The sequence below is a fragment of the Aotus nancymaae genome, unplaced genomic scaffold, assembly GCF_030222135.1.
Source record: "Aotus nancymaae isolate 86718 unplaced genomic scaffold, 86718_ANA_hifiasm-v0.15.2.pri h1tg000018l, whole genome shotgun sequence".
NCBI classification, from domain to species: Eukaryota; Metazoa; Chordata; class Mammalia; order Primates; family Aotidae; genus Aotus; species Aotus nancymaae.
This window is the reverse complement of record NW_026988430.1, coordinates 16747605-16772724: the sequence shown is the minus strand read 5'-3', so window position 1 is coordinate 16772724 and position 25120 is coordinate 16747605. Positions and strand designations below refer to the sequence as shown.

At 41.4% G+C, this 25120-nt stretch overlaps 1 protein-coding gene across 2 annotated transcripts in view; it reads right to left on the bottom strand.

The window, feature by feature from the left end:
• Positions 1-25120, bottom strand: part of STX8 (syntaxin 8) — a 308036-nt gene that overhangs the window by 275548 nt on the left and 7368 nt on the right. For both annotated transcript variants that reach the window (XM_064378315.1, XM_012457587.3), the window contains exons 3-4: positions 16345-16439; positions 5269-5379 (exon numbers count right to left, since the gene is read on the bottom strand). In XM_064378315.1, the coding sequence (XP_064234385.1) occupies positions 5269-5379; positions 16345-16439 (206 nt within the window). The remainder of the gene's footprint in view (positions 1-5268; positions 5380-16344; positions 16440-25120) is intronic.

Here is a 25120-nt window from a genome sequence, read left to right as displayed (position 1 = left end):
ATCCAAACTGAAGTTTGACAGTATTTGACTCTCCTTAATAAGGCCACATATGAGGAGGAAGAGAAGAGAGGAGGGGAAAGAGGGATGGAAAGACTCAAGAGAATTAGGGATGGGAAAGAAAGAGAGGAAAAGAGGGTTGCACAAAGTAAACAAGAGGGAAACAGAGGTAGGGGCTCTAGGAAGCGAGGCTCACCAGATTCCAAGCAAGTCCTGGTAAGGTAAACTGATCTTGTGGCATTGCTGTCAGTTGCTAGGGAAATGCTGATTAGCAGATTAACCCCAGTTCTCTCACAGTAAATGTGTTGTGGTCATGGTCTAGCATTAATGACAAAATGTGCCATAGTGAGCATGTCTATAACATTTCAAAGTTCTGACAAGGCTTTCTGGCCACTGTGCTTCTGGAAGTCATGAATTAAGGGAAAGAAACCAATCCTCCACCCTCAAAGTGACAAAGCAACCCAATTACCCTCCCAAAACCAAGAACTACAGAAGCAAAGAAAAATGTTGGAGGAATCCAGAGATTAGAGAAGCAAATGAAAATATTGGAGGAGGCAGAACTAGGAATTAACTGAGAGGACTGAGGAAATCTCTGTTAGTCATGGGAGATACTACAGAAACCAACTGGCAGAGAAAGGAATGAGTTTCTCCAAAGATAGAGCTGAGGGTTCCCTAACAGTTGGTATTAGAAATGACTAAGCAACTGATCATCAGGAGAGAAGGGGACACAATCTGTGAACCCACACATGTCATGTTTACAACAGAACTAAGGTCCTCAGAGGACTAGGTCCAAGCAAGAGAACTATTAGGTATGAGAAGTTGGGGAAAGAAGGGGAGGTCTCAAGGATGGGGATCAGGAGTAAAGAAGGCAAAAATAATACTCTTACATAGGCAGGAGAAGGAAATCAAAGATCACCAACTCTGACCTTAAATCTAAGAAAATCTACCTCTGGCAGTCTACTCTGGCTTTAGCATTCACGCATCCAAACACTTATTGCTGGTCCTCAGCAAGTCCACATAGTGCCATCCTCCCTGACTAGTTGGAGCAACACTAGTTGGGTATTTGTTCTTATGGCCCTTGAGCAGATTTCCCGGGGACTTTTCTACACAGCTTTTGAGAGTGGTTTTGTCTAGTATGAATTTTCTTATTGATCAGACTCCTCTGGAATATCTATAGGACTTGCACTTTTTGGACAAGTGTATGTGGACACCTTCCTGTTAGGGTGTTGGGACTAAAGCAATCCTAGCCCAACAAGGATTCACCAATGGAAGTGAATGGGAAATTCACCTTCCAGTCCACCCTCATCATTCTCCTTCTTCTTTGCATCTGCAATGATTTTCTTTCTTCATGGCACTCAATATCCAGTCACCATGTTGGTTTCTTACTCTTGGCCAAACTCCATGTCATCTGGATCAGACCATCGCTGTCCACTTCTACCTTCTTCACTCCACAGGAGTCATTTCTCCTTGAAAGTGCTTACATTCTTTTTAAAGAGAATTCTTCTAGAAGCTTATCCTACACTTCTGGTCCTGAACAGAAAAGACACACCAATATCTTTTTTTTTTTTTTTTTTTTGAGACGGAGTTTCGCTCTTGTTGCCCAGGCTGGAGGGCAATGGCGCGATCTCGACTCACTGCAACCTACGCTTTCTGGGTTCAAGCCATTCTCCTGCCTCAGCCTCCCAAGTAGCTGGGATTACAGGCACCTGCCACCACGCCCAGCTAATTTTTTTGTATTTTTAGTAGAGACAGGGTTCACTATGTTGGTCACACTGGTCTTGAACTCCTGACCTCAGGTGATCCACCCACCTTGGCCTCCCAAAGTGCTGGGATTACAGCCACGAGCGACCATGCCTGGTTGACATCAATATCTATGTTGCCCTTGGCTTTATCTAGAAAGCATGGAAATAAATCTGGCCAGTTGCTTTATTTCAATCCTCAGGGCTTCGGTTACCTTTGCTTTACAGTGTCTCTCCAGTCTGGTCTCTGTCCCCATGTCACCCCAGCCATTCCCCAAGAAACCAACAAGCAACAGCTTTAGTCAACCACATGGATCAGCCTTATACGCATGAAAAGCATAAGGCAGTTCCAGTGGCAGGACCTGAGAGGTCCTCAGAAGGCCTCCATCCAAAAAAATGACTGGACACTAACCTGCCAAACTCCCTAAACATTCCCATCAACTAATTTACTTTGGTTTAAAGCCTAGGGTTTAAGGAGGTTTAATTTAAAATACCTCCAGAAGACAAGTCACTGCCAGTCATCAATTCCACTGCTAGAATTAACATGAGATTGTTCACTAATAAGACAACAGATAGCAAGCTGGGCATGGAGGGAAACGGACACAGAACAAATGAGATTGGGAAGGGGAAAATGGAGGGTAGAGGATCAGGTGCAGCAGAGGATGGGGTCAAACAGACCAGGTCCCTCTAGAGCACTCAGGGGCATGACAGGAGGGACAGAAGGTCTTCAAAGCGAGGAAGCAGCATGAGCTTCCTCCTAGCCTGACGGAGACACAATGCTCCAGTAATAACATCTTGTATTTATAAAGGTCTTAGAGTTTACAAAGCCCATCTCATAGCAATCACTTCATCTGGTTCCTAATGAAAAATGGGCAGCACACGTATCCCCAGTTGAAGGTCAATGATTTTGAAGCCCAGATGACTGAGGGACTAGCAAGCTACAGAACTGGGTCCTTCTAGCAACTCATCCAGCTGGTGCAGTGGTTAAGAATTCAGGGCTAAAATCCAAGCTCTGTGACTGATTAGCTTTAGAGTCTTGAACCCTCTGAGCCTCAGTTACTCTTCTGTAAAATGGGATATTATAAAGAGCTCCTGAGCAAATGCACATAAAGAGCTTAGCACAGTGCCTACCCTATCAAAAACAAGTAGCAGACATAAGCTACCGGTCTCATGACTAGTATATCATGACATAGAGTAGTCATTCTAACCCTGCCACCTACTAAAACCACCTGGCAGTCTCTCCAGCCTTACTGTTGCCCAGGCCTCACCCAAGACTACGAATCAGACTCTGCAAGTATATGGTCTAGACATTTGTATTTCTTTCTTTTTTTTTTCCATTCTCTCTTGGGTGATTCTGATGCAAAGTGCCACGATTAAGAATAACTGATACAGGCTGGGCGCAGTGGCTCATGCTTGTAATCCCAGCATTTTGGGAGGCCAAGGCAGGCAGATCACCTGAAGTCAGGAGTTCAAGACCAGCCTGGCCAACATGGTGAAATCCCATCTCTACTAAAAATACAAAATTAGCTGGGTGTGGTGGCGCATGCCTGTAGTCCCAGCTACTCAGGAGGCTGAGGCAGAAGAATCACTTGAACCTGGGAGGCAGAGGTCGCGGTGAGCTGAGATTGTGCCACTGCACTCCAGCCTGGGCAACAGAGCAAAACCTCATCTCAAAAAATAAATAAATAAATAAATGATACAAAGCCGTATTTCTCAAATTGTAATATGCATTCAAATCACCTGATGATCTTGTTAAAAGGCAAGTTTTGATTCCATAGTTTGGGGCTGGGAAATCTGAATTTGTAACATACTGGCAAGCGATTGATGCTGACGCTGCTTATCAGCAGGTAGCACATTAAAGGACACAGAGATGATCAGAGAACAGGGGTGATAATGACAGGCAAGTGGGGACCAAAAACTAACAAAACAAAAACCACAAGGAACTAGTGGGAGGACTTAAGAGGTCCTTGGCCTAAATTCATAGGTTGGCCTCTTCAGCATCATTAAGTGACACAATTAGTGACAAGCAAAGAGCAGAGTCTGGTGCAAACCAGATGGTGCAAACCAGACTCTTCTCAAATGGGAACTATGACTATATATTACGACTGCCTCATCACTACCAAGCAGAACAGTCTGAATGCTTTGTCCCCCTTCTGACCATCATGTCTGTACGTGACCCCTATTCCTCCACGAAACCAGCTCTCCGTCCTAACTATGCCCTTATTCATTTCTCAACTAGACTCTGCCTTCAGTGTAAAGCCCCTTCTGAAAGACAGTACTTTCCATTCACCTTGGATTCCTTCGCTCATCTGTTCTCTTTAACCAACCTGGACCACCACCTTCATCCACTTACTTCACCCCAGCACCCTGGGACTGCATATGCCAGGGAAATAACTGGGAACCACAATAGCTTGGCCCACGACAGGCTTCTGTCTTCATTTAAACCCTGCCCAGGAGACTGCCAACAGAGCATCACTCCTCCCTCACTGCCTTGTTAGGTTCATTTCTTCACAGAAGCAACTTAGCATTTAATCTACCTTCCTGTATTTCATAGTTTCTTTATGAAACCTTGGATCACCGCTCCTGAGAAGACTGGGACCTAAGGAAAATCAGTTTCATTTTCTTCAGCTTGTCCTAGGCAGTGGTTTGCAATCCCTGTTGTATATTAGAATCACCTGGGACCTCCCTGCCCGTCCTGTGTCTCCACCCCAATCCCACTCTGGTTTACTTGTCCGAGGTGGAGTCTGGTAATGAATGACTAGGGTCCAAAACCACTGCCATTGGGAAGCCATACTATTCCTACCTGGGAACTAAGTAGAAACAAGCTCCTCTCCACAGTAAATGCATCATCCCTGCATGGAATATGAGAGGCGGGTTTCTACCCAAGCTCATTGCCTTCCGTGATGGTTCCCACGATGAAGCTTAGGGAGCTCTGGAAGCAGTGGGAGGCCAATTCTAAAGATGTAACAATTTACGGTTCATCAACCTCAGCCTTAGAAAGCCAGACCCGTTCTCCGGGTCTTCCAGCAGAGCTGGGTTCAGAGCAGCTGTTGGCTCTTTGAAGTGTGACTCACTCACTGGAGAAGAATGGGGAGAAGGATTCAACTGTGCGACTCCTTTGCCTCTGTAAGCCCCGGACCAGTCTTATTAGGACTCATTTTTTTCAACAGGCCAATTAAAAAAAACAAAACTCCTTTGCCCACACAGATAAGTAGTGACTTCAGGAGTTTATAAGGCAGTTAACAAAGCAGAAAACTCAACCAAAGAATGCGAAAGAAATTTTCTGACTTCACCCGCAGTCTACCTTAGTATGCTCCACCCAAGATGGGATTCAGCTGAACATACCTGGTTTACTAAATCTAGAAAATTAACAAAAACTAAGTTGAGTAGAAAATTATAGTCAAACACTATCCATGAACAGAATATATCTTAATTGATCTGATTCCTAAATTAAGCCATTCAGGAAACAGCTGTAATATCTGCAAAGAAGTCTTTACCCACCAAGTAATCCCTATAAATGAAAACATCCTACCTGATTAGATCTGGTTCAGCACCCTCATTCTTAAAGGATGCCAGAAGTAGTCTCTCTCGAGTTACAAGATCATCCAAGAGGTTCTGTCTTCGATCCCCTTCAAGCTGTGTTCTGCAGACATCTTGTTAAGGTCCAACGGTGAATAAATTACCTCGTTTTAACGATCACATTATTAAGTTAGCTCTTCAAGTCAGCTGTGGCTCTTACAGACTCAATCACTACCACCCAGAAGAGACTTGAGCCACTCTTGTGCTTTTCCTGCTCTGACCTTCACCTTCACCAAGCCATCAGGTAAAGGACCTTGACAGTACCATTGGAGAGGGACTTACAAACATGGACACAGATCACAACACAAGTTCTTTCATTGAGAAACATACTAGGTAAAGAATACTTTCCTCCCAGTGACCACATTTATTTATTTATTTTTGAGACAGAGTCTCGCTCTGTTGCCCTGGCTGGAGTGCAATGGCATGATCTTGGCTCACTGCAACCTCTGCCTCCTCGGTTCAAGGAATTCTCCTTCCACAGCCTCCCAAGTAGCTGGGATTACAGGCACACACCACCACACCTGCCTAACTTTTGTATTTTTAGTAGAGATGGGGTTTTGCCATATTGGCTAGGCTGGTCTCAAACTCATGACCTCAGGTGATCCACCCACCTTGGCCTCCCACAGTGCTGGGATTACAGGTATGAGCCACCATGCCCAGCCCTAGTGACCAAATTTAAATGACTTTTCCTGCCAATAGTGCAGTCTAGCACAATGATTCCTTAGGTTTTGAGTTGTATGTGTCAGTGTTGTGTGCCTGACACATATAACTCAACATCAATACCCTAAGATGCGCTGTTTAAAAAAGTGAGGGTGTTGGGGGAAAGAAGTTCATCTCCCATGTTAATATCTATTAACACACCTAGAATATATTTTATAAAGTGCTACTTTATGAAACATTTGCTCTATAAATTGTTACCATCAGTTCACTATTCAAATACATTGCATGATCTATAAAGAAAATCACAAAGACAACCATTTTAATGTGTGACTCTAGCAAACAGGCTAGACTAGGAGCCCCAAAGGCAGAATTGTAGCCCTGTTTTCACCACCATGATCCTGAACCACTTATTTCACCTTTTTGGATCTCTGTTTCTTTATATGTAACACCTGGTAATCTCTAACCCCTTTTCCATAACAATTTGTAAGTGAGGGTTAAAAAAAATAACCATCCTTCTAGGAAATGTAGTCTTTGGAAAGAAATTCACAATTCACCAATAAGTGGATGGGAGTGCGGCGCATGCGCATAAGCGCACACGAAGCAAAAAGGGAAGTGGCGTCTGTCAACAACCCTTGCCGCTTCCCTTGGACTAAATACAAAGTTTTACATACTAGCTTTCTTGATGCAAACTACACGGTTGTTTTTTTTAGGCTGAACTGGGTGTATGTGTGTGCGTGTGTTAAGAAAAACTATAAAGGAAATGTTGGAGACAACTTCTGCCATAAAAAGAATGAGTGGAGAAAGCTAACACTTTTTAAATATATCTGGCTAGGCGTGGTGGCTGATGCCTGTAATCCCAGCACCTTGGGAGGCCAAGGCGGATGGATCACTTGAGGTCAGGAGTTCAAGAGCAGCCTGGTCAACACGGTGAAACCCCATCTCTACTAAAAGTACAAAAATTAGCAGGGCCTGGTGGCGCACCCCTGTAATCCCAGCTACTCTGGAGGCTGAGGCAGGAGAATTGCTTGAACCCGGAAGGCAGAGGCTGTAGTGAGCAGAGATTGCGCCACTGCACTCTAGCATGGGTGACAGAGCGAGACCCCATCTCAAAAAAAAAAAAAAAATCCGACACAGACATAAAAACTGAGCACAAAAATAAGCCACCTCAACTCAACTTTTTTTTTTTGAGACGGAGTCTCACTCTGTTACCCAGGCTGGAGGAGTGCAGCTGTGCAATGTCAGTTCACTGCAACTCTGCTTCCCGGGTTCATGTGATTCTCCTGTCTCAGCCTCCCAAGTAGCTGGGACTACTGGCACATGCCATCATTCCCAGCTAATTTTTGTATTTTTAGTAGAGATGGGGTTTCACCATGTTGGTCAGGCTGGTCTCGAACTCCTGACCTTGTGATCTGCTCACCTCGGCTTCCTAAAGCGCTGGGATTACAGGCATGAGCCACTGTGCCCAGCTGCCTCATACATTCTTGAGAGGAATGCAAACAGGTTCAACCAACTGCCAGGCTGCCTTCTAAACATCTAACAAAATATAAAAGGCACAGTCTTTCAACAGACATTTCTCTGCAGATACAGTGATACAAGTACTTAGAAGCAAGGATGTACACTGAACCATTATTTATAATAGCCACATTGGAAATATCAATAAAGAAGTAGTGTATCTGCACAACGGAATGTTTTATAGCCTTAAAAAAATAATAGGAAAGCTGTTTAAAGGGCTGATGTTAATTAACATTTTTGAGCACTTACTGTTTACATGAATTATTTGACATGGAATAATCTCCAAAATACAACATTAAACCAAAAGAGGAAAACAAAAACAAAAACAAAAAACAGCAGCAGCAAAAAGCTAAACAGCGAATAGTATGCTCTCACTTTGTGAAAAAAAATCACATCTCTATTAAGTGTGTATATGGACGCAGAAAATTTCTGATACATAAACATTGCCTCTAAGGAAGGAGAACTGGGAATTAAGAGTATAAGGGAGACTTATGTTTCACTGAATATTGTTTCCTTATGTTCATCTCTATCATTCACTAATAAAAACACAAGCTTCAGAACCATATGTATAATATAATCCCTTTATAGTCAAAAGAATTTTATATTTACCTATGCATATATTTCAAGCCTAGAAAAGTCTGAGATACTAGCTGTTAGCCATTAATGCTTAACTATGAAGAATGAGATGAGACAGGATAGAGTAAGGAAGAGAAAGAGAAGTCATTGGTAACAACTAATGAGAAACGTATAGGTAGAAAGTATAATACTTTTTATAATAAAAACAATAAAGGTACGTTTTCAAATCAGCAGATACTAGTTACAGATTTAAACTTATGTTAAAAATGAGCTAACAAAGAACATCAGTTTAAAAACAGTAAAACTTGATGTTTTGTAGATGAGTAACTAAAGAACAGACTCCCACACAGTTGATGCTAGAAGAGGCCTTAAAGATCCCAATTCTCTTGTTTTGCTGACCAGAAAATTAAGGGCCAGTATGGCTAAGTCACTTGGCTGGGTTAACAGAAATGCTAAGCTAGAGTCCAGCTCTTTCTATCCTAGGTCAGGGCTTTTCCACCAAACGTTCTGGGGACTCCTCCACCCGGAGGTGCTGACTTAACTTTGCCACTTCTTAGGATCCTGATATAAACAATACTGTGAGTACGAATTCAGAATATTCCCAGAGACTCTAAATCTGGAAAACAATCCAATGAGGAATACTCTGTCTCTTTGTTTTATGTTTTATTTTAATCTACGGAGAGAAGAGAGCATAAGGAGATGGGGAGGAGGAAGATGGAATGAGAATAAATTAATGAATGGACCATCTGCATAGCATCCTTGCTATATAAGCGTTGTTGTTAATCAAAGGAAACAATCTACACAGCATGTATGTGAACAGGTACGTAGCAGTTGTGTAAAGCAGGGTAGTGGGGAAAGTGTGTGCCTGAGTGATGCTAAGGACAAGCAGAAGGTAGGGCACACAATCAGTGGCCAGTGCTGGGGACCCCCTCTTCCACCAACCTGGTAAATAGCCAAGATAGAAGGTCAGAGAACAGATAAAGGCAAAGAGCTAACTATCATAGTACTCTGTCATTGGCTATGCTGATTGTACATGTAATAATAGCCAATTCATGGATCTGTAAGGTTATAAATAAAACTGGATCCTGATTTCATATTGTTCATACCTACTACCAGCATGCATAAGCTCAGCTTCTCTGCTGTGACCTGGTAAGCATTTGAACCACAGGAGCGGGGTAAATATGCAACTGGATCCATAGGACACCCAATCCCACTTCAGCTCCTGGATTTTCTCTTATATTTGATAGAAAGCTTAAGAATTTAGGCCAGGTATAGTGGCTCACGCCTGTAATCCCAGCACTTTGGGAGGCCAAATGGGCGGATCACCTGAAGTCAGGAGTTTGAGACCAGCCTGGCCAACAGAGTGAAACCCCATCTCTACTAAAAATACAAAAAATTAGCTGGGTGTGGTGGTAGGCCCCTGTAATCCCAGCTACTTGGGAGGCTGAGGCAGGAGAATTGCTTGAACTCAAGAGGCAGAGGTTGCAGTGAGCTGAGATTGCGCCATTGCACTCCAGCCTGGGCAACAAGAGTGAAACTCCATCTCGGAAAAAAAAAAATAGAATTTAGGTAAGTATTATTTTGCGAAAGAGCTGCTCTGGAGAAGGAAAAAGTTTACAGATAATTACTTCTCCATGCCAAAAAAAGCAGAACTGCAAGGGAACAGTTTAAGGTTTTAGAGGTCAAAAGATTTTTCTGGCTTTCTTTTTTTAAGTCAACAAACTCTAATAAATATTTATGATGTACCAGGCCAAGTCCTTACCTTCCTCAAAGCACTGATCACATTTTGCAAGGACTATTTTAATACCATCATTGTTTGTATGTTTTGATACAATCACCAAGCATGATTAAAAACTCCATAAAGAGGGCCGGGTGAGGTGGCTCATGCCTGTAATCCCAGCACGTTGAGAGGCCAAGGTGGGTGGATCATGAGGTCAGGAGATCGAGACCATCCTGGCCAACATGGTGAAACCCTGTCTCTACTAAAAATTCAAAAAAATTAGCCTGTTGTGGTGGTGCGCACCTGTAGTCCCAGCTACTCAGGAGGCTGAGACAGGAGAATCACTTGAACCCAGGAGGCGGAAGTTGCAGTGAGCTGAGATCACACCACCACGCTCCAGCCTGGGCAACAGAGCAAGACTCCATCTCAAAAAAAATAAATAAATAAAAATTAAAAAAACAAACAAACAACAACAACAACAACAAAAAAAACCTCCATAAAGAAAGGACTACCTGTAAATTCTCAATGGTAGCTGAAATCTTTACAATATTGATAAAATAATCAATAGCAGCTAATCCTCAAGGAGGACTTAGTATATGTGAAGTACTTTGTATGCATATAATCTCATCCTTACAACAATCCTTTATGCCAGATGGACTTCTAGCATCCCATTCCAAAAATAAGGCACAAAGAGGCTAAGTAAACTTGCCCAAGCGTAAGTAAGTGTTGGTAACCTCCTTTCATTCAACACCCACAATTATGGTGGTGGGGGGTAGCTAGTCCTGTGAAAGGCTTTAAAAAGATTTTCTTCAACTTGCACAATAACCTGGCAAAGTATGATTATTCCTACATTATAGATCATGAAACTAAGGTCCAGAAAAGCTAAACTGCTGTTTGGCCTTGGTAAGTGGAAGAACTGGTCTTCAATCTCAGTTCTGTCTGCTTTCAAAGCCAATGTTGTTCCCACTATACCAATGTCACCTTCAGGCTTCAGGGACCAGTAAGATATCCAAAAAAACTAGTGAGATGTGGCTGGATCTGGTGGCTCACGTCTGTAAATCCTAGCACTCTGGGAGGCTGAGGTGGGCGGATCACAAGGTCAAGAGATCAAGACCATCCTGGCCAACATGGTGAAACACAGTCTACCAAAAATACAAAAAAAAAAAAAAAAAAATTAGCTGGGAGTGGTGGCACATCTGTAGTCCCAGCTACTTGGGAGGCTGAGGCAGGAGCATCCTTCAAACCCAGGAGATGGAGGTTGCAGTGAGCTGGGATTGCTCCACTGCACTCCAGCCTGGCAACAGAGTGAGACTCCATCTCAAAAAATAACAAAACAAAAAAACAAAACTAGTGGGGTTTAACTTACATAGAATTACCAATTATACATTTTGCTAGGTATGGATGTTGAAGAAAACAAGAAACAAAACTACCTACTTTTACTATCATGGTGAAAGAGCAAGGAGATTTTGACACCAAAAACCAGAAAGAACCATGTAACAGTTCTGTATAAGTCAGAAAACAGGCTTGCCATGTTGGCTCACACCAGTAATCTCAACACTTTGGCAGGCCAAGGCAGAGGATTGCTCGGGACTAGAAGTTTGAGACCAGCTTGGGAAACACAGCAAGACCGCATCTCTACAAAAAATTAGCTGGGCATGGTGGCATACACATGGAATCCTAGCTACTTGGAAGGCTGAGGCAGGAGGATCACTTGAGCCCAGGAGTTTGAGGCTGCAGTGAGCTATGATTTCCACTGCCTTCCAGCCTAGGCAACACAGTGAGATCCTGTCTTTAAAAAGTCAGGAAAAAATTCTTATAAATCAAAAAATTTCAACTACATAAACACCATCTTCTCCTTATTTTTCTCAGGTTATCAAGTATCAGTGAAAATGGACAGACAGGCATAGTGTGTGAGAACCACTTCACCTGCACTGCAGCTACCAGGGGATTCCTGCAAAATCTGTTCAGTCTGCCTCTCCACAACTACATTCACTGAGGTTTGTTATATACTAATTACCACATACCATGTACCTATCTATCTACTTACCTATCTTTTTTTTTCCCAAAAAAAATAGAGTTGAGGAATTTATAGATTTTAAAAAATTATTTCCAAAGGCTTTCTCCCAAGGCACCAAAGGGTACTTTTTGATATCAAACCCTTTTGTAAAGAGATTTTTTCTTTTCTTTTCTTTTTTTTTTTTTTTGAGATGTAGTCTTGCTGTGTTAACTGGGCTAGAGTGCAATGGCACAATCTTGGCTCACTGCAACCTCTGCCTCCTAGGTTCAAGTGATTCTCCTGCCTCAGCCTCCCAAGTAGCTGGGATTACAGGTGCCCGCTGCCATGCCTGGCTAATTTTGTGTATTTTTAGTAGAGACAAGGTTTCATTATGTTGGTCAGGCTAGTGTCGAACTCCTGACCTTGTGATCTGCCCGCCTTGGCCTCCCAAAGTGCTGGGATTACAGGCATGAGCCATTGTGCCCAGCCTGAGATTTTCTTTCTTCTCTTTAAAATAAATAAAGGTGCTGCCTCCTTTGAAATGCCAACAAAAGGATACATTTCATGTGAAACCAACTCTAAGAAGATGGTACTAAGTATCTTTAGTACTATCTGAAATTTCACATGCAGCCTCCCATAGCATACACCTTTTCTCAGCTGGTGAGGCAATTATAGTTCCTATTTCAAAGAAGCACTGTGAACAGATGTTAATGTCTTTCAGCAACTTAAACACTCTGACTGCAAGACTTAAGTTTATTAATTGCATACTAAAGGACTCAAAAGCACAGAACTTTCATTTTAACTTGACTTTTATTCTTGCCAGGAGAAAAATACTTTTTCAGGAGAGAGCATAACATCTCATGCCTTAATTCCATGAATTTAATTGTTTAGAAAGCATTTCATAGGACTTATCTTTCTGGCAACTCCTCGAGTTCTTTGGACAAGTTCACAAATGTAGAAAGGCATAAATTTATTAAGTATCATAAACTCTCAACTACCCAGTGCAGTAAAGAAATATGGTATTCAAATATTCACATGAAAAAAGTCACCAAACATTAATTATGCCTCAAAAAAAGGATTAAAAAGTCACTTCATTGGTGATTTATGAACAAACATTTTTCTCGACATCATAAAGTATACCTAATAAACCACAATGAACACTGTTTAATCTTCTGATGGTTAAGAAGGTTCTTGAAGATTTGTATTATAAACAAGATTTGTCTTGGCAGTCCAGCAACACAACAATTAACAGAGAATTCTACTTGAAGACATGCCAGGTGACAGCTGACTGTATTATTTCTACTAAAGTATAATTCAGCTTTTAAACAACTCACATTGGGGCCACACAGCCCTGTGTTTGAACCTGGTTCTTCCATTTCCTAGTTGTGGGGTCCTGGGTAATGACTAAAGCTCTCCAAGAATCCTCTCCTCAGTTTAAAAAACTCCTCTGCCAGGGCCAGGATTACAGGTGGCTCACCCCTGTAATCCCAGCACTTTGGGAGGCCAACGTGGGCGGATCATGAGGTCCAGAGTTCAAGACCAGTCTGGACAACATGGTGAAACCCTGCCTCTACTAAGAATACAAAAATTAGTCGAGCATGGTGGTGGCACATGCCTGTAATCTCAGTTACTTGGGAGGCTGAGGCAGGAGAATCGTTTGAACTTGAGAAGTAGAGGTTGCAGTGAGCTGAGATAGCACCAGTGCACTCCAGCCTGGGTGACAGAGTGAGACTCTGTCTCAAAAAAAAAAAAAAAAAAAAAAAAAAAAACCTCCTCTGCTGGAATGCTTGATTACCTCTCCAACTTCATCAGTGACTTGCAGTGCAAAGTTTGACTTGGCCTCAGTAACTTTTTTGTAAAAAGAGAAGGAAACACTGAAAAACAAAAAAATCTAATAATATGAGATTATTAGGACTCACAGATTGCTATCTATCTTAAATCTGGAGGATACTGCTAGAGAATTATTTTAAATGTTTAGGAAGGGGAAGTATATTAGGGGAACGGAAGATGGGAGGAACAGAAGTAGAATTAAAAAGAGGCCTTCATAATATATAAGCTAACTCCTTTCCCTTACATTAAAAGTGGCCTCCGTGGGCGGGTGCAGTGGCTCACACCTATAATCCCAGCACCTTGGGAGGCCAAAGCAGACTGATCATCTGAGGTCAGGAGTTCGAGATCAGCCTGTCCGACATGGTGAAACCCCGTCTCTACTAAAAATACAAAAATTAGCTGGGCACAGTGGCGCACGCCTGTAATTCCAGCTAGCTACTCAGGTGGTTGAGGCAGGAAAATCGCTTGAACCTAGGAGGTGGAGGTTGCAGTGAGCCAAAATCACACCACTGCACTCCAGCATGGACGACAGAGCAAGACTGTCTCCAAAAAAAAAAAAAAGTGGCCTCCCTGAAAACACATAGGTTTATGAGTGCCCCCATGAGGTGGATTAGCTAAATGCCATCCCTAGTACTGGCTGCAGTTGTTACAGTAGAAATAGATCAATTATTTGAAAAAATAAATAGAATTTTAAAGAAAGTTGTTGTATTCTAGTTGAATTTTTGATGTCTCCAAGTAAATTCTACCCACATAAGGCCCTAAATATTTTTGTAATATTGTAAATAACACTTGTTCAGTGTTTCTGATGCTTACTACTTAATTCAATAATTTGGGAAATAATTCTGAGATCACCATAAGACCAAAAAGCTGTGAGATTTCAACAGATGGTCAGACTGTAAGCATTTAGGAGAAAAAAATCAATTATAACTGTGGTATGCTTACTCTGTACTCTGTAATAACTAGCAGAAATTACTAATAGAAAAAAAGCAAAAGCTCTTAATTTGTAGCTTTTTCTTGCTCTATAGGTTTGGCACATAAACAAAGTGACTAACAATGTTACCCTAATGGAAACAAATGTACAGTTATATTAAATCAGGAAACAATATGTAGTTATCTTTCTCATATATGTGCTTTAGGTAACACTAACATGAATTTACACACCTTGACCCCATGTGTAGACCTCCCAGTGCTTAGTACCAAAAGCAGAGGAAATATTCCTGCCCATCAACTACTAATAATACAAAAATTAGCCAGGCACAGAGGCGCGGTGAGGTCTGTATATCAGGACTTGTTGATTTGGGTAAAATAAAAACCCTTTATATGATAGACCAACTGTGCCATAACAAATCATACCAGATGGAAGGTAAAGTGTCTCAGAATATTCCAACTGTGCTAAAAATAAGGTTCCAATTGTTTGAAATTAAACTGTTATTTGAAACCTTAGTGGATTAATAATTGAATATCTAGAAAATCATGCAACGAAACCAACTTTCCTGGTGACATAAAGGGGTTAAATGGGGGAAAATATTTTTTAGAACACTTTCCATTGTTTTATCTAAGAAGCTGTATTCCTATATTTCCCCATATTTAAAATCTGGCAGTATCCATTTCCTGAAATATCAAAAACTGGGTCTTTGGCATGAACTACTGACAATCTAGAGAAAGGATGGGAGAAGACCAATTTGAAGTAAGTTTTCAAACCAATATGAACTCAGGTGTAAAGGGTTAGTGTAGGGAATAAGTCACATATGTTTTCCTAAACTAATCAGATTATTAATTTCTTCTCTTTTCTTTTGACACAGGGTCTCACTCTGTTGCACAGGCTGGAGTGCAGTGGTGTGATCTCAGCTCACTGCAACCTCCACCTCCCAGGTTCAAGTGATTCTCCTGCCTCAACTTCCCAAGTAGCTGGGACCACAGGTGTACACCACCATGCCTGGTTTATTTTTATATTTTCAGTAGAGATGGGGTTTCACCATGTTGGCCAGGCTGGTTGTGAACTCCTGGCCTCAAGTGATCCACCGCCTTGGCCTCCTAAAGTGCTGGAATTACAGGCATGAGCAACCGCACCTGGCCCAGATTGCAAATTTCTAAAAAATATATATATATTTTAACACTTGGTAGGAGGTTAAGATGATGGCATCACTTGCGTCAAGGAAGTCCCACCACACCCCTTCCCCTCAAACTCCCATACTACAGGCAGTGTCTATGCCTCTGGAGGGAAAACAAGGCAAACAAGTCACATCTCAATCATCTATGTAAACATGGGGGTGGGTGGGGAGGGGAGAGATGTATGGTTTTTGCTGGTATTGGCCACTCTGAAAAGAAATGGATCATTAAAAGCTCTGGAAACTCCCAGAAGTGGAATCACAGCTTAGGATGATCATGGAAGTTTTCCTGTCGGAGCAGTAGCTAGCCATGGTCAAGGCAGTCTAGACAGGGAGCAGTGCGGGGCTCTGTAAATACAGCACTGACGGAAAGCATTAGCCTCCTGAACTGCATAGGTTACACCCAAATAAGTCAATTCCTTCAGTGGGTCTTGCTTTGCCAGCATATTCACTGTAAAACATGTAACAGACACTTAAAATAGAAATCAAGATTACAGGCAATATTTTGGAAACCAGGTCTTCCTCAAGCTGTGGAAAAATCTGGGTGGCCCAGATTCCTTCCTTTCTTAAAATAAGACTGCTTTTCCTCCCACTCTAGAAAAGAGGTGGAAATGTTTACATGGATACATCTGATGTGTTGACACAGCTCTTAGCAATAAGTCCTTCAAAAGGGCGATCTTTTCCTTCAGGTTCTGCAACAAAGCTCTGATTGTCACGGTAAGCTGAAAAGAAAAGAACACATCCTAAGTATTCCAGTCCAGAGGTACAGAATCCACGAAATTACATCATGTCAACACCACTTCACAGGCTGTGATTCAACCAAGCAAGTGCTGGAAGAGATACTCAGTCCCTCACGACAAACTCAGGGCTGGAAGGAGACTGAGTGGTGTCCTGGCCCAGTTGCCCACCTACAGCGTGTATACCAGCTCCACAACCTGGCCAAGTGGTGTGCCAAGACAGACTGGAACTGATGCTGACTGGAAATTGTTAGTGCGCCCTCACAACAGCTGAATCCTGTTGCCTGAGCTTCTGCCCATTGATCCTATTTACCTGCCTTGGAGCCCTGCAGGAAATTGTGTTCCCCAAATCTTCATTCAACAGCAAAAACCCTCGGTTCTCTCAACCAGGCTTCAATGACAAAGCGTGGAGTCCCATTACCATCCCCACCGGTCTCTCTAAACAACTGGTAAAATTTATAACCCAATGAAACGTTTTATAGCAATGTGTTCTTTTTATACAAGAGGAATGTTAACCACACATGACTCTTTTTCTAGGAATATGTGAATTTTCTCCAGTCATCCTAGAATCCTAGGAGAAATTTTTGTCTGTGACTCTAACCTGTTACATTAAAGGATGGAGAAGACTGGAAAGGTGAAAAAACAACCTGCGTAGGTTAAGCCATATTCAACCACGGACAAAATCAGAGATAAGTTAAAAAGACAGAATGCTGCAGGTTTCCTTTGCTACCTTGTCAAAAGCAGCAATTATACAATTCAAGTGGGCTCCCTCCTTGGATTTGCAAAATCACACCAAGGAAAACCAGCCAGGGCACCAGAGGCTGGCCCAGGGCTGCACACATCCAGCAACCCCCCGAGGCACCCGCAGCCAAGAGAAGTCTAACCTGAACTACTCCCATACCCCTGGGAACCAAAGAAGAACCACTTACAATGCTTGTGGGGAAACACCAAGGAAGGCAGATCTCTCTACATTCAAAGAGAAAAGAGCAAAACAAGTAAACAAAAAAGTGCCACACACACCAGGCCTACGAAGAGGAGTCCGCAAACCAAAGCATTCAGGAGATGAAAGACTGCGTATGTAGCCGTTACAAATTATGGCTCAAATCTCAATTTGTTCACACAGAAAGATATCCATCACAACTTATTAAAAGGAAAAATCAAGCCATAAAATAAAATATCACCCAAATAGAGAAAAAACAACCCAGGAACTAAATACACACACATCAAAACACCATGGTTCTATCTAAGTAGTGGGACATTCTAATATTTTATAAGAAAATGATTACTTTTATAATCAGGAAAAAAGTGCCATTATCATAATTAAACATAATTTCTAGAGCACAAAAAAAAGACAGAAAGCCTCATTCATGTTTCAAGCTAACATAACCTTGGTAACAAGCACTGACAGATATAACCACATGTCAATCTCACTTAAGAATTATAAATGTAAAAATCTTTTCAAAAACATTAGCAAAGCAAATTCAGAATTACATTAAAAAGGACCATATACCATCAACAAGCAGCAATTATTCCAGTAATTTAAGAACAGTTTAATGTTAGAAAAATCTAGTAATAAAGCTCACGGTGTTAACGATTAAAAACAGAATAAACATATGATTAGTCCAGTATAAGGGAAATTTTAAAAAAGAAACACAAAAAAAGAAAGAAAAACTAAGAATAGAACACTACTGCCTTAATGGCAATATTATTTAACTTTGCTCAAGAAGTTCCAACCAACAGAATAAGAAAAATTAAAGAAATATACAAGCGAAAGATGAGACTATTTGCAGATTAACAGTCTACTTAGAAAAGTTGAGAATCAACTGAAAGATTATTATTAATTTATTATTATATTATTATTATTATTATTATTATTTTGAGACAGACTCTTGCTCTGTTCCCCAGGCTAAAGTGCAATGGTGTGATCTCAGCTCACTTCAACCTCCACCTCTCAGGTTCAAGTGATTCTCCTGCCTCAGTCTCCCAAATAGCTGGGACTACAGGCACCCACCACCACGCCCGGCTAATTTTTGTATTTTTAGTAGAGATAGAATTTCACCATATTGGTCAGGCTGGTCTCAAACTCCTGACCTCAGGTGATCCACCCATCTTGGCCTCCCAAAGTGCTGGGATCACAGGCATGAGCCACCGTACCCAGACTGAAAGATTATTAAAAACAGTGGAAGAAAAATAGTAAAATTTAAAAAATTAAAAAAAAACAAAAACAGTAGAAGAATTCAGTATGGTGATTAGTCATAAAGTGAAAAAGAATCAAGGATATCCTAAATTTAAGTAATGCCTAGGGAGAGTTTTTTACATTATTATTTTGAAACTTCACTAACAGTATCAACAAAATCTAAAAAATATAGCACAGTGCCTGGCACATAGTAAATGTGCAATAAATACTGCTGAAGAAACAAAAGAAAATACTCAATATTGTAAAAATGTAAGTTTTCACCAGGCACGGTGGCTCATGCCTGTAATCCCAGCACTTTGGGAGGCTGAGGCAGGCAGATCATGAGGTCAAGAGATCAAGAACATCCTGGCCAACATGGTGAAACCCCATATCTACTAAAAATACAAAAAAAATGGCCAGGCGTGGTGGCACGCACCTGTGGTCCCAGCTATTCGGGAGGCTGAGGTGGAAGAATCGCTTGAACCCAGGAGGCAGAGGTTGCACTGAGCTGAGATTGTGCCACTGCACTCCAGACTGGTGACAGAGCAAGACTTCATCTAAAAAAAAAAAAAAAATATATATATATATATATATATATATATATATATGTAAGTTTTCGCTGGGCGAGGTGGCTCATGCTCCCAGCACTTTGGGAGGCTGAGGCGGGTGGATCACAGGGTCAGGAGTTTGAGACCAGCCTGGCCAACATAGTGAAACCCCGTCTCTACTAAAAATACAAAAATTAGCCAGGTGTGGTGGGACCTGCCTGTAGTCCCAGCTATTCAGAAGGCTGAGGCAGGAGAATCGCTCGAACCTGAGAGGCAGAGGTTGCAGTGAGCTGAGATCACGCCATTGCACTCCAGCCTGGGTGACACAGTGAAACTCCTTCTCAAAAAAAAAAAAAAATGTGTGTGTGTGTGTGTGTGTGTGTATATATATATATATATATATATATATATATATATATATATATATATAAAGTTTTCCCCAATTTAATCTATAAACATACATGTCTATTTGAAATCCCATTTGGAATTCTTTTATTGCAGAAGAGGTGGAAATTAAGGCACAGCAGTTTGGTTTTTTCCTTTTTTTAAATGAAGTTTTACAAAATCACTCTGACAGGATAAATGAAGGAAAATAAAGGCTATGAATATGTATAATATTCATATGGGCCTTAATCAGATATAAAGTGATTATAAAAACTACAAGAGTTGATGCTGGCAATTACCAACAGTTTCAACAGTGCAAGAGAACAGACAGCCCAGAAACAATGTGGCTGTATAAAAATCCAGTGAATGAAATATGAACTATTTCATATGAGAGAAGGAAATTAATAATTTAGCAAATGGGGAAAAAATAAAATTAGATACCTACAGCACACCAAAGTAAACACCAAATATGTCAAAGATTTACATGCACAAACAAAAGAAAGTAACAGGAAAAAAGGTTAAGGAGCCGGGCGCGGTGGCTCAAGCCTGTAATCCCAGCACTTTGGGAGGCCGAGGCGGGTGGATCACGAGGTCAAGAGATCGAGACCATCCTGGTCAACATGGTGAAACCCCGTCTCTACTAATACAAAAAATTAGCTGGGCACGGTGGCGCGTGCCTGTAATCCCAGCTACTCAGGAGGCTGAGACAGGAGAATTGCCTGAACCCAGGAGGCGGAGATTGCGGTGAGCCGAGATCGCGCCATTGCGCTCCAGCCTGGGTATCAAGAGCGAAACTCCGTCTCAAAAAAAAAAAAAAAAAAAAAAAAGGTTAAGGAAAATTTAGATAATTAAGTATTTATATAACCTCTGCATGTAAAAGGCCTTTTTAAGCATGGTATCTCCTCCCCTGTTAGAAAAGATCACCAATAAAAATGCTGATAATTTCAAATAAAATTTAAAAACCAATACAAGTTTTAAAGTGTCACTTACAAAATCAAGTTAATAGAGAAAATATATATACTAAATATGCCAGATCAAAGCTTAATATAGTTAACATATATATAAAGAGAACTTTTAAATTAAGAAACAAGGCCGGGCACAGTGGGTCATGCTTGTAATCCCAGCACTTTGGGAGGCTGAGACAGGAGGATCTCTTGAGGCCAGGAGTTTGAGACCAGCCTGGCTAACATGGCAAAATCCTTTCACTACTAAAAATACAAACATTAGCCAGGCATGGTGGCATATGGCCATAATCGTAGCTACTTAGGAGGCTGAGGCACCAGAATCACTTGAACCCGGGAGGTGGAGGTTGCAGTGAGCCAAGATTGAGCCACTGCACTCTAGCCTGGGTGACAGACAAGACTCTGTCTCAAAAAAAGAAAAAAAGACAGGAAAGAAAGAAAGAAAGAAAAGAAAAGAAAAGAAAGAGAGAGAGAGAAAGGAAAGAAAGAAAGAAAGAAAGGGAGGAAAAAGTAATTAATAAACAAAAAGATTAGGTTAAGGACATTATACAGGCAATTCATAAAGGAAGAAACACAAATACTCAATAAATATATGAAAAAATGTTCAAGACGGCCAGGCGCGTTGGCTCATGCCTGTAATCCCAGCACTTTGGAAGGCTGAGGCAGGTGGATCACCTGTCAGGAATTCCAGACCAGCCTGGCCAACATGGTGAAACCCTGTCTCTAATAAAAATACAAAAATTAACCAGGTGTGGTGGCGGGTGCCAGTCATCCCAGCTACTTGGGAGGCTGAGGCAGGGGAATCACTTGAACCTGGGAGGCTCAGAGGTTGCACAAGCTTAGATCGTGCCATTGCACTCCAGCCTGGGCAACAAGAGTGAAACTCCATCTCTACAGAAAAAAAAAAAAAAGAAGAAAGAAAAGATGTTCAAGACATAATAAAAAATGCATATTAAACTACTGTAACATAGTATTTTTACCGAACAGAGATTTTTAAAAAGATAATCAAAATTGGTGTAGAAATTGTAAAAATGTAATTCTGTAATATATGTGTTCAAAAGGCTTAAAATGTTATATAACCCAAATCCAGAAAGTCTACATTGAAGAATTTATTTTAACATGGGCAAGAATTTGGCTAGACTTAAAAATCATTTATAATTAGAAAGACTCTAACTGTCAAAGAAGATGACACCAGTTAAATAGATAAGAGCCCTTCATGTGAAAGATGAAACCATATATTTACTAGAAGAAAGCTGGAATAATTTTTTTATAACCTGGAAATAGCAAAAACTTAGATATGACTAAATATGCAGAAGCAATTAAAGACTGACAGCCAATTTCATTAAAAAAAAAACACACTCACAAAACTTTCGCATGAGAAAACTACCACCAGCAAAGTCAAATGTCAAATGATAAAGGAAAAGAAATAACTGTAATTTATCATGAGGAGCTCATCTCTGTAATTTGTGAGGAGCTCTTAAAAGATCAAGACTAAAAGGCTAATAATCCAGTCGAAAATGGGCAAAAGATGGTTCACAGAAAATATATATATAAATGGCCTTTAAGTATATGAAAGCATACTCCACTTGACTCATTATATGAGAAATACACATTTAAAACGACACTGAAATACCATTTCTCACTTATGAGATTAACAAAAATTCAGAAGATTCACAGCACCCTCTGTTGGCCAGGCTGGGAAGTGCTCACACATTGCTGGTGGGGTGCCAAAGGTGACAACCCCTTTGAAGGCGGATTTCACAACAGGTAAAAAGAAATTACATATGCCCTGGCTCTGCGAACTCACCTTTAAAAGACATCTACACACATAATTTTTTTAAAGGGCAAGTTTATTTACTGCGGTATTAATCACAACAGCACAAGACTGGAAGCAATCTAATTGCCCTTCCTTAGGAGACAGGTTAAATGAAGAATGTTGTATCTACCCTAAAGAAGAACAAGGAATATGAAATAAAATGGAGAGATTTCTGTAATATATTATTAAGTGAAGAGAGCAAGATACAAAAGAATGTCTCTCATATATATCGATTGTGTGTGTGTGGAGAGAGAGAGAGAGAGAAAGAGAGAGAGAGACTCACTGACCAGGCTGGAGTGCAATGGCACGACTTCAGCTCACTGCAACCCCTGCCTCCTGGGTTCAAATGATTCTGCTGCCTCAGCCCCCTGAGTAGCTGGGATTACAGGTGCCCATCACCATACCCAGCTAGTTGTTTGTGTTTTTATTAGAGACAGGGTTTCACCATGTTGGCCAGGCTGGTCTCGAACTCCTGACCTCAGGTGATCCTCCTGTCTCAGCCTCCCAAAGTGCTGGGATTACAGGCGTGAGCCACCACACCCAGCCCAAAAGAGTATCCTTTATATAAAAAGAAGAACATACACATAGACACACACATACCAACATAAATATATACGCAGAGAGGCTTATTTCTGCAAAAAGTTAACACAGGAAGAATAAACCAGAAATTAATGAAAATGGTTACTCAGAAGAAGTAGGTTAAGAAGAGGTAGAAAAGAGAGGAATGAGAACAAGACTTGGAGTGTCACTTTTATCTAATTTTGACTTCTGAACAATGTAAATGTTTTACTTATTTAAAATTAAATCAAAAAAGTTGGAAAAAGCAACTCCTGTAAATGAATAAAAACAGAAACAAAGGATAACATAAGACAGAAAACAAGAATCAATTATTCCAAAAATCCTCAACAAAATACTGGCAAACAGAATCCAGCAGCAGATCAAAAAGCTTATCCACCACAATCAAGTAGGCTTTATCCCTGGGATGCAAGGTTGGTTCAACATATGCAAATCAAAACATGTGATTCATGACATAAACAGAAATAAGACAAAAGCTACATGATTATCTCCATAGATGCAGAGAAGGCTTTTGATAAAAATCATCACCCCTTCATGTTAAAAACCCTCAATAAACTAGGTACTGAAGGAACATACCTCAAAATAATAAGGGCCATCCATGACAAACCCACAGCCAACATCATACTGAACGGGCAAAAGCTGGCAGCATTCCCCTTGAAAACTGGCACAAGACAAGGATGCCCTCTGTCACTACTCCTATGCAACACAGTATTGGAAGTCCTGACCAGGGCAATTAGGGAAGAGTAAGAGAAGAGAGGAGGGGAGAGGAGAGAAGGAGAGAGGAGGAGAGGGGAGGAGAGAAGGGAGGAGAGAGGGGAGAGGGTAGGGGAGAGGAAGGAGGGGAAAGGGGAGAGGGGAGAGGGGAGACAGACGGGAGAGGGGAGAGGGAAGGGGAGAGGGGAGAGGGAAGGGGAGAGGGGAGACAGAAGGGAGAGGGGAGAGGGAAGAGGGAAGGGGAGAGGGGAGAGGGAAGAAGGAAGAGGAGAGGGGAGAGTGACGGGGAAGGGAGAGGAGAGGAAAGAGAGAGGAAGGGAGGGAGGGAGGGAGGAAGGAAGGAAGGAAGGAAGGAAGGAAGGAAGGAAGGAAGGAAGGAAGGAAGGAAGGAAGGAAGGGTATCCAAATAGGAAGAGAAGAAGTCAAACTATTCCTGTTTGCAGACATGATCTTATATCTAGAAAACCTCATACTCTCTGTCCAAAAGCTATTTAAGCTTATAAACAACTTCAGCAAAGTCTCAGGACACAAAATCAAAGTGCGAAACATCACTAGCCTTCCTATACTACAACAGTCAAGCCAGGAGCCACGTCAGGAATGCAATCCTATTTACAGTTGCCACCAGAAAACAAAATACCTAGGAATAGAGCTAACCATGGAGGTAAAAGATCTCCACAAAAAACTATAAAACACTGCTCAAAGAAATCAGAGATGACGCAAACAAACGGAAAACATTCCATGCTCATGGAGAGCAAGAATCAATATTGCTAAAATGGCCATACTGCCCAAAGCAATGTATAGATTCAAGGCCATTGCTATTAAACTACCATTGACATTTTTCACAGAACTAGAAAGAAGTATTTTAAAATTCATATGGAATCAAAAAAGAGCCCAAATAGCCAAGGCAATCCTAAGCAAAAAGAACAAAGCTGGGCTGGGCGCAGCAGCTCATGCTTGTAATCTCAGCACTTTGGGAGGCCAAGGAGGGTGGATCACCTGAGGTCAGGAGTTCGAAACCAACCTGGCCAACATGGTGAGATCCCGTACTACTAAAAATACAAAAATTAGCTGGGCATGGTGGTTCTTGCCTATAATCCCAGCTACCCAGAAAGCTGAGGCACAAGCATTGCTTGAACCTGGGAGGCAGAGGTTGCAGTGAGCCAAGATCATGCCACTGCACTCCAGCGTGGGTGACACAGCAAGACTCTGTCTCAAAAAAAAAAAAAAAAAAAAGGGAGAACAAAGCTGGAAGCATCATGCTAACCCAACTTTAAATACTATAGGGCTATAATAACCAAAACAGACATAAACCAGTGGAACAGAATAGAGAAACCAGTTGACCGGGCACAGTGTCTCAGGCCTGTAATCCCAACACTTTGGGAGGCTGAGGTGGGCAGATCACTTGAGGTCAGGAATTTGAGACCTGGACAATGTGGTGAAACCCCGTCTCTACTAAAAATACAAAAATTAGCTGGGCATGGTGGCACACA